This window comes from Paralichthys olivaceus, chromosome 6, assembly GCF_024713975.1.
Source record: "Paralichthys olivaceus isolate ysfri-2021 chromosome 6, ASM2471397v2, whole genome shotgun sequence".
In the NCBI taxonomy this organism is placed as follows: Eukaryota; Metazoa; Chordata; class Actinopteri; order Pleuronectiformes; family Paralichthyidae; genus Paralichthys; species Paralichthys olivaceus.
The window spans coordinates 21087038-21097547 of NC_091098.1; the positions used below are offsets into that span (position 1 = coordinate 21087038).

Sequence of the window (10510 nt, forward strand, 5' to 3'; positions counted from 1 at the left end):
AAAATATACAACATAAAAACCTAAAAACAAATAAAACCAGTGAACGTGGGACAGAAACTGAAGCACCTATGATTTGAAGGGATGCTTTGCTCAAATAGTAAACATCCCAGAACAATGGTTCATAACTCAGGCACATGTCAGAGGAGAGTTTGGAGAACATCATCCAGTGTGTGGTTCCTCCTCTGTGGGCACGATGAGCCTGAACTCGGGGTTCTTCCGTGCAGCACGTGAAGGCACCACGGTGCCGGGTTCTCCTGCTACGTCAGCGGTTCTGGGCGGTTCATGAATCGGGGGTCTGGAGTGGGAGGACCCCGTCATCTGACTTCACCACCGGGGCAGCAGCGACGGGAGGAGCGGGTGTAGCGCGGCGGTGCGCGGTCAGTGCCTCTTCATGCCTGGTTTTAAGCCCATGAGCAGCGGTTCAGTGCAGCGGAGCGACCGGAGCAGAGCGGACATCCAGCGGTTGAGACGTGCGGCGGGGGTGAGCTAGCTCCAGCCCCGGCGGAGGCACACTCAGTGACGGGCAGACGCGCGGGCAGCCCCCCTATCCACCTCCCCAGGACCCTGAAGGTAGAGCCGCGTCGGTGAGCCATGGGTTTCCGCAAGAAGAACAAGAGCCCGCCGGTGCTGAGCCACGAGTTTGTGATCCAGAACCACGCCGACATGGTTTCGTGCCTGGCCATGATCATCCTCCTCGGCCTGATGTTCGAGGTACTGTGGAGTTAGCCCGCCGATGCTAGCTAGCTGCCGCTGTCAGATGAGCTAACGGCAGCTAGCGCTCCAGGGGCAGGGCGCTAGCATGTCTCTCCCCTTCTCATGTGTCTCAGTGATCGGCAGAGAAGGTGGTGAGGAGGCCCAGTGGCACCGCTAACAGGTCAATTCACCAACCTGCGGCTGATCCACTGCCTCCATAGATGAACCATTACGTTAGCTGTAATAACAACATGACCCGGCTCTGTCTGTCTGCAGCTGTCTGTAGTGACTAAGCCACGTTTAAAGATCGTGCATCTACTCACCTGTCCCCACCCAAACCATCCTCCAGCCTGAGATGAGAAAATCTCCACCAGGCTTCATCTCTGAGGATGGAGAGAGGGTTTGAGCTTCCAACAGAAAAACCAGTGTCTGTGCTCAGGATGCAGATGATCCACTCTCCCCCTGAAACAATGGCAGTCATTGTGGCAGAGGTAGTGAACTTAAAGATTTACCTCAGGCCCCTGGGAGCTCCATCAGGCACCTTTCTGAAATGGGACCCCGGTTATAGACCCCCGCCCCCCCCAGTCACAGCAGTGCTCACTCATCACATGTTTATAAAACGACCACAGATTATTTCACAAGCAAAAGAGAGTTTTGATGCTAAAAGGTTAAATATGGACACAGTCATTATGTAAAGTGCACAGGCTTCACTTTAAACAATCACGTCTTTATAGCAAGTCAAGTCGAAGTTTATTTATTTGGTACGTCTCAATATTAAGTTACAAAGTTCTACACGATTAAAAAAACTTGAAGTATAAACACATTAAAACAGCAAAAAACAAAATACTATGTAAAGTGTGGATGCAGTCGAGCACACAGATGTTCCTCGTGTACGTCTTTTACCTTTAATAGTCACATTACTCGCAGTAAAAAAACTCAAGCACGTCATTTATATGGTTGAAGCACTAAACAGTATGAAATCAAAATATTTTTACAAAGCAGGGAACAAATAGAAAATACAAAAATCTATAAAACATAAACTTCTGAGATTGAAATATTGCACAATAGCAGATGAAGTCAAGGTCTCAAACTCAACTGGATTTGAAAGCAAGTGAGAATAAGTGTTTTAAACATTTCAAGAGTCTGAATGGTTTTGATATGATAATAGGTTCTTTCAGAGACTCTGAGCAGCCACTGGTGAACTCTATGTTTGAGCCGGGACGTCCAGCAGCCTCAGGTTGGTTCACCTAAATAAAATGGTGTCAGCCCATTTCAGATCTTAAAAGAAGGAGTCAAATCTTGAATTTGACAGGAAGCCAGTGAATAGAGGCCAGAGCAAGAAACTGAAGATGTCATTATTTGTTCCTGCTGCTTCTTCTAAACGTGTCTTGTTTCTTCTTTTGTCTTCCAGGTCACAGCAAAGTTTGCCATCATGTTCATCACAGTCCAGTATAACGTAACACAAGTTCTCGGTGAGTCAGAGTTAATAGGTTTCAGTATTTAGATTTCAAAATAAAAGCCCTGTGGGGATTGCTTTGTTCTGCCTCTTCGATCTTTTAAATTTTTTGCAGATGAGAAGAGTGAGCCAGTGAACTTCTACCAGTACGGTCCTAAAGATGTGGCCACCGTGTTCTTCTATCTGCTCATTGCGGTCATCCTTCATGCCTTGATACAGGAGTATATTCTCGACGTGAGTACCCAAGCTCAGTAACACTAAATATAAATATTTTATTTCTTTATGTTAAAGGGTTTATTCAAATAAAAAGTCACCCACTTTTTGCAGAATTCAAGTTCAAAGCAGTGGCAGTTCTTTTTTATACTTGACCTCATTTTTCTCAGAAATCAAGTGAAAATGAATCTAAAAATATCTGTTTTGAAATGAGTAACTAATAAATGTGACACCTGGCACAGGAACTTGATGCCCCCCTCCGTGTGACATTTATCTGTTTATGCGTATTGGTTTTGTTTAATTTCAGAAAATGAACAGAAGGTTGCACCTGTCAAAGACCAAGCACAGCAAGTTCAATGAGTCCGGACAGCTCGCAGCGTTCTACCTGTTCTCCTTCATCTGGGGCTGCAGCATCCTGACGGCGGTACGAGGGTCGGCAGTCACACAAACACAGTGTCTCGGCCTCCGTTAGGCTTTATCTCACACTCTCGCTTCTTCTCTGACAGGAGGACTTTGCAACGAATCCTACTTTCTTATGGGAGGATTACCCACACACCCACATGGTGTAAGTAAATGAATATATACTCATTAAAACATCATATTTTATAACTGTGATTCATGCCGGATTTTTCAAAATGTGTTGTTTTGTTTATTTAATATTATTATATTATTCTCTTCTATCAAAGTTTAATGTTAGTGATGAGTAATATTGTCAAGCTTCACAGATCACTGGTGTTCCATTTAAATTAATGGATCTCCAGATAAAGAAGAATTTCTCTTGTCTAACAAGCGTTTTAATTCAGTGCAATATTTTTGAATTATTAGATTTATCAATGAGTGTATGTAGTAAACAGCTAACTGTCAAAGAAAGTATAATGTAATAATATATTAATATTTATTATCAGTTGTCATGTTGAATAGAAGCGAATTTTAAATAAGTACACTAATTTTAAAAAAAGCTATTCTGATGTCAAATAAAAAATAAAATACATAACAGAAAGTTTTTCTTTGAAATATGTTTAACTTAAAATAAAGTGCTTAATTCAATTATTAGAAATTGAAGTTTAAATTAAATTTTCTTTTTCTCCTTTCTTCTAATTTTCAGTCTCAACCCCAATTTTTTTGATCTTATCAGAATTCATGGTTGATTTGTTGTGCATGTAGACTATATTGATGCAGAACAGTGCACATGATGCTCTATTGTATATTAATATAACTTGTGTCCATGTTGAATTAACACCCGGCTCTTCTCTCTGTGCCACCTGTCATCCGTCCAGTTTTCAGGTCAAGTTCTTCTACATTTGCCAAATTGCCTATTGGCTCCATGCACTTCCTGAGCTGTACTTTCAAAAAGTCAGAAAGGTGAGAATCCATTTAAAATATTGTACCATAAATAATAAGTTTCAGAGTCACTCATCATTGGTGCCATTGGTTTGCAGAGCAGCAACTTCTTCATGCAAATGAATGGTATTGCAGATATGAGATGGAACAACAGCTCTAGTGAAAGAAAAAGTCGTGGTATTTTGTCTTGATTGGACATGTCCTGTTTGATTGATGTCTGTTTATTAGTTATTAATTGGGATGACCTTGTATTTATTTTCTTTGAATATAAAGTGGAGAATATAGTAAAGTTCTTGTGTCTTAATGTAGAAGTGCGGAGATAAGATTTGGCTTCACTCGACTTCTTTTCAGTCTTCACACATGAAGTTAAAATGTAGTCAAGTGTGTTAAATACGTATGTATTTGTATTTGTGTGTGAAATAATATTGACTCTTATAAAAAGAAAAAGTTTACTGCTCTTAAAGCATGTTTCACTTTATATGACGAAGAATTAATGAAACCTTTACTTTTTATACATCATGTCAAAAAGGTTTAATGCAGTAAACCAACATAAAAATACGTTGTTCATCCAAACTGTTGTTGCCATTAAGCAGCGTCTCATGTTACTAACACACACTCTTTTCCTTGTCCTTTCCATAGGAAGACATTCCCCGCCAGCTCTATTACATTTGCCTTTATGTTGTCCACATCACTGGTGCCTATGTCTTAAAGTGAGTAAAATAATGTTTCAAACCAGCGTTGGAGAAAATAATTCTGTCTAAAGCAGTGTTTGTTTGTATGCCTCCGCACCAGCTGACACCTTTGGCTGGAGGCGTTATGTTTACAGGTTGTTTATAAGTACGTTTATACATCCGCCCATTCGCATCAACACGATTTCTCCTACGCCTCGAGGGGATTTCTGTAAATTTGGCACAAATGTTCACTGTGATGAACTGATAAGACTTTGGAGGTCAAAGGTCAAGGTCACTGTGACCTCACATCAGTCCCATTCGTTTGAATTTGATGTATCAAGAATATTTGGAGGCGATTTACTGACGTCTTTCACAAATATCCAGAGAGACTCCAGGAGGACCTGGTTTAAAACTTGGTGGTCGACAGTCAAGGTCACCGTGACCTCACAAAACATTTTTCACTCGATCCAAAGAATTAAGACACACCCCCACACAAAGTCTAACAGAAAACAATGAAGCAGTGATATTTTGATCTGAAAGGTCAACGTCACAGTGGCATCATGATGCAGATGCTTCACTCAAGAACAGAGGGGGAGATTGTGGATGTATTTCCTGAAAAGGCCTGGCTCACAGAGACGTGCAGATCTCTGCAGCGGGGTATTTCTAGTTTATGTTTCAGTGAAATGTATGAAAGCAGATTCAGTTCACCCTTCTCTGATTTGAAACCTCCTTTTTGGGATGACCCGATGGTTAAGGTGTTATCACAAAGGCGCTCATGTTCTGAGCAGCAGGTCCCTGGTTGAACTCTCCCCCAGTTGTATCATTTACTTTTACTACTCACCCCTGGTTCCTGTCTCTCCTTCACTGTCTCTGTCGAATGATGGTAGAAAAAATAATCCTCCTACTACTACATCTTACTTAGAGTTAATGGAATCACTGATTTCTTTTTCCTACTGTGATGGACTGAGAAGTGGCTCAATTACAATCTTATTTGACTTTCTCTTATGGTCCTGAAGATCATTTAAAACTCTTTAAAGCTTTCAATTCCACATAATTTCCCCCATCACAGGGAACTGATGCTGAAATAAATGGATCATTTAGTGTATTGACCTGTGAGGCCTTCCTCTTCTTCTTTTTATAACGGTCTCTTCCCTTTAGACGTCCCCTCCTCTCAGTTGTTTTACTGAGATGAAATTGATGTATACTTTGGTCCACAGGGCTTTTTTTTTTATTCATAGCGATTCTCATCTCCCTGTTTGTGTGCTGTCTCTTCAGCCTCCACCGACTGGGCCTGGTGCTGCTGGTCCCTCACTACCTGGTGGAGCTCCTGTTCCACGCTTCACGCCTCTTCTACTTCAGTGATGAGAACAAGCAGAAAGGGTATTTCATTCAGTATTTACTGGGTAGAAACACAGTTCTGATCTGAACAACCTGATGAAACCTTTATTTCTCCCCCTCCCTTCACAGTTTTACCCTGTGGGCACTCCTGTTTGTCATCGCCCGCCTCCTCACCCTCACACTCTCAGTCCTGACGTTTGGCTTCGGGCTGCCCCGTACAGAAAACCAGGGCTTTTCTCTAGCAGAAGGAAATTTCAACGTGCTCACTATAAGGTAAGTCCAGGTGGCAACTGACCGAAGAGGCAGTGATCCCCCTCCAAACTAATAATAACCTCCGCCAAGGAGGATATGTTTTAATTTGCATCTGTCTGGTAGTTAGCAGCATTTCACAAAAACTACCAGACAGATTACCACAAAACTTGGTGGAAGGATGCAGTCTGGTTCATGGAACAACCCATCAGATGTTTGGTGCAGATCCAGGAATTTTCACAATCTTTAACATAATGAGATGGTGGTTTAAATTTTTTTTGTAAATTTCTCAAGAAATAACACAGAGCTTCATGAAACAAAATCCTCTGTAGGGCTAATGTGTATGAACGACTTTGTGAATCAGAAGTATTACTGGGGTGGGTGATCTTTATCCAGGTACTGTACAGTAACAAATATTCCTTTTAACTAAATCAGAGAATGAGTATTTTGCCTGTGTTTAATGTAAACAGAAAACTCTGCGCACATGGTATATGTATCTGATGCAATACTTGTATATACAATATGTTGATAAGTGGTACGCGAACATGTGTCCTCCTCACCCCCTCACCCCCTCAGGATGACTTGTCTGGCAGCTATCTGCCTGACACAGGCCTGGATGATGTGGAAATTCATTAACTTCCAGTTGAAAAAGTGGAGGGAGCACAGCCAGAACCAGGCGTCGAAGAAGAAGACGGTCAGCCCGAAGAGCAAGCCTCACAAAAGGGAACCAACAAGGGGTGAGAACGCACTATCTCTGTCACGCAAACAGACACAATGTGATTCTACATTTCAGTTTGTATATTGAACACATATTGATTTGTTTGCTGTGCCGTATATTCCCTTAATCGGGGGTGTTTCTATTCACTTGTCTTGGCAGGAGGCGCAGCTAATGGGGTTGTGAAGTCCGAGGATAAAACATCACCACGGGCAAGAAAAGCCAAAGCTTCATAGAGAAAGAGGAGGAATTCAAGCTAAAACTGAGTGAGGGAGTTCTGACAGTGTGACATTATTATGTCTTTACACAACTTCAAATTTTGTCTACTGCTCTCCAAAACAAATGTTTCAGCGCACTAAGAAACCTTACCTGTCCCTTTGGGGTTGAAACTCCCCCTTTTGGAAAAAAAAAGTTCAGTGTTACTGTGTCTGCTAGAAACGTTTCTGATTCATTTGGGGTCTCTGCAGATGGAACGGTGGTGCGGCAGAGTTGGTTTTGATGCTTTAACAGGAAAGATTTAGCTCTTCAAAGTGTCCTTTGTGTAAAACTACGATCACTCATCGGGTATTTCAAAACGGAGTTGCTCTTCGGTAATTTGACATTGCATCAGTTAATATCACGGTACCTTAAGAAGATAATTTTTGACTTCAGGGCAACTCAGCAAAGTGTTGATGTACAGGTCGAGGTGTCATTTTCAGTTTGGACTTTATTCAGCTCAACTCACAAAACAGGCCACTGGTTCATGTCCCCAAAATAAAGCTTTTTCTCGCTCTGCAGGACGGCACCGAGATATTCTGCTGCTTTCAGGAAATGATCCTAAATCAGTCGCTCCAGAGGAAGATTTGTGCTATTTAGGTATTTGATATAGCTGCAGCCAGAAAAGTGAAGCTTGTACTTAACTCCTTGATCATTTACTGCCATTATTTGACAGCATCTGCCTTTGAAATCCGACATGCTACCGGATTGAGGCACTTTGGTGTTTTCATTGCTTTTTTATCTCTGGCCTAGTAACCAGCCTCTTCCAGGGGTTCATCCAGGTCAGGGGACTCACTGAGAGGAAGCTGTACTGTAACCTGTGACGCTGTACTGTCTACTCAAACCTTCATATCAGCATGACTGGAAACTTGAGCAAGAAGCTGTATTGAGGCTGCACTTCAGTCTTTTATATGGTAATGTTCATGCATGATGGTTTTAAGGCTAAAAGATGTTATGGCTAGTTCCTACCTGTGCTGTTGTGTTTGCATCTCTCTCCCACACTCACATTCAGACACACATATATATCTATATATATATATAAACACACAAGCATTCAGTGGCCTTTTTACAACTGCTGCAAGAGGTTTGAGTTATTTATTTTTGTCATATACAAAAGATAGTTATTATTTTCTATGCTTTGAGAAGCTATAACCAGCAAACACAGCGGTACATAGCAACTGCGTTCAGTTAATCCAAACAATACAATCTTTCTTCAAGTGTCCTTATAACGTCGGTGGTTTGTATCACTCGTTCTGCTTGTGTTGCATTCTGTTTGCCTTCTGTTTTTTATTCTTGGGTATCAGGGGACAAGCTAACCACCACTTAAACTATAAGTTACATCCCATATTGCAATGGGAGGTGTGTTTGTGAGGGACTGTGCTTGAATATGTGTGTGTGTGTGTGTGTGTGTACTGTGTACTGTGTACAGTATTGTTTTGCCCACTGTGTGTGTGGTGTGTGTGTGTGTTGGTGAATTAACTGGGCCTGAATGATGATGACAACGATGTTTATTGCTTGTCTCGTAAAAAAGCTAAATTATTGCCTGTGTGCAGAGCATGAAATGTGACAATCTTTTCATTGACTCCTGCCTTGTTGGTTGTATTTCACAGTCACATCCTGTCCTTTAGTTCACTTTCGTTGGGCCCCGTCCCGACAAGCTTCTATATGTAAAACACTGAGTTGTGGATAGATGTATGTTCTATAGAATATCAGTTACTAAATGCTTCTGTGTTCTGTCTCTGCCCCTCAGATGCCCTTTCCTGTGTGAGAGAGATTTAGTGATTTCTGTTTCTGCCAAATGAGGCATGTTTTGTCCCTCCTGCTTCGCCTTTTCAATGATCCTGACATTTGCTATGACGGAGCACACTCATTGTACTGTCGGCCACACTCTTTCCTGTCATTGACCAAGTCCTGCACCACTAACAAACCACTGTGCATGTGAAGCTCTGTATGGAGACGATTGTACTGCCTGTCTGCAGTCAGCTGGAGTTTGAGTCTAGAGCAGGGAGGAGATGCATACGCCGTTCATATTTGCTCCCTTTAGTGCTCCTCAGTGGGACTCGGGTCTTTTAAAGCCCTGTGTCTGTGTGCGGCAGTGTCATAGGAGGAAAGGGGGAGCAGAGGACTTATGTACCAGCCTGTTAATAAACTGTCTCAGATGTAAAAGAGAAAAAAAATGACTTAACCCAACACTGTACTAAAATATGTGTCAGATTTTTAAGCTATTTTTATAGAGGGGGAACAGTTGAAAATCACTGTTGTTCAGTACACACGTCTGAATATATTTGTTTTGCATCCATATTGATATGAATAGTTTTTTTTTTATATATAAGGATGAAGCTTGCTGAACTGTTTATGTGGGTATACATTGTGGTATGAGTGTAAAAATCATTTGACTCATGGCCTTATTAGAGCGAAGTGAACTTGGTTGTATAACAGTGCTCAGTTAACACAGTGTTGCAGGTGTACGCTGCAGCCGTCACCACTCCATGTTTCCTCATAGTGAGACGCACCCTCATAATGACACTCCACACGTTGGTTTAAAAACGCGATCAGAGGCGAGTTGGTCAGTTCACAGTAGACATGGTTAACAAACAACAGAGTGAAACCGTCTGCAGGCTTCTCTCGCTCATCAGATGTACAACAATCAGCAGATGTTCGCGCTCTGAAACATGAGCCATGCTGCAGCTCACACCCTCCTCGCTTCAAGACACAGTAAGCCTGTATAATCCCACTGGAATGCACTTTTTTTTGTGCATTATATGCATTTTGTCAGAGCACCATAACACTGCTCACTTTGGGCTGTTTCTGCATCGATTCTCAGCGATTTGGAAATTGAAAGTTGCTCAATTAAAACTCTGAATAATGCAATTGTTGGGAAACTTATATTAAAAAGACACACTGCAATGAATTAACTTCACGAGCAACCTCTGGGTGGCAACAATCATGAATGCACTCGAATGCATGATCACTTAAACAAAAGACAGAGACACGTTTATTGTATTGGATTCATTCATTCTGCATTGTCCTTGTTTTGTTTTCATTCTGCTGCTTGTCTGTAGATGTTGCGATATATTTCCTTTTTCGAATCTGTTGTCTCTGAACTGCTCTGATGGTATTATATTTATGCAAATTCTTGTGAGCTCTGATCATTTTCTGTCACTATTTTTTTATTTCATGTTTGAATAAAGCTTTTGATCATTACACAAACTTGTTGAACGTGTTTTTTTTGTTGTTTTTTTTTACTTTTTTTACTGCCCACAAGTATTAGATCTGTCACATTGCAAAAAAGATTGCATTTTCGAAGTGTGTAGTAAATCATCAGAGCTGTAGTCATTCATAAAGCAAGGATACGTCTTGAGGATTCCTCCCTTCTCACCTCCTGCTCATTACAAATTTCCTCTGGATTTCACTTGAGGATATATTCCGAGACCTCAATTTTAGAAATTTTTTCATTTATACTTCCCACCGGGAATGGTGTCAGGAGACATGATGAAATATTGGCCAAACTGTACTCCGTGGCTAATTACCACCAGGGGGCAACACTGAGCTTTTTTTGCCTGAGGGACAGAGGCAGTC

The 10510-nt window shown here is 41.5% G+C and overlaps 1 protein-coding gene across 1 annotated transcript; it reads left to right on the forward strand.

Moving 5' to 3' along the window:
• The first annotated feature begins 198 nt into the window (after nucleotides 1-198).
• LOC109635268 (translocating chain-associated membrane protein 1-like 1) lies at nucleotides 199-10141 on the forward strand. Its single transcript, XM_069527004.1, has 11 exons — nucleotides 199-711; nucleotides 2105-2165; nucleotides 2265-2383; nucleotides 2670-2786; nucleotides 2869-2927; nucleotides 3640-3724; nucleotides 4343-4413; nucleotides 5650-5754; nucleotides 5842-5985; nucleotides 6538-6698; nucleotides 6839-10141. Exons 1-11 carry the CDS (start codon nucleotides 592-594, stop codon nucleotides 6910-6912), a joined length of 1116 nt encoding a protein of 371 aa, XP_069383105.1. The 5' UTR covers nucleotides 199-591; the 3' UTR covers nucleotides 6913-10141.
• Nucleotides 10142-10510: the final 369 nt, after the last annotated feature.

Bases quoted from the DNA above. Each gene is read 5' to 3' on its own strand.
- LOC109635268 (XM_069527004.1), top strand. From the start codon at position 592: ATGGGTTTCCGCAAGAAGAACAAGAGCCCGCCGGTGCTGAGCCACGAG. The intron at 5,755-5,841 runs GTATTTCATTCA...CTCCCTTCACAG, and splicing joins GATGAGAACAAGCAGAAAGG to TTTTACCCTGTGGGCACTCC. The intron at 5,986-6,537 runs GTAAGTCCAGGT...TCACCCCCTCAG, and splicing joins TTCAACGTGCTCACTATAAG to GATGACTTGTCTGGCAGCTA.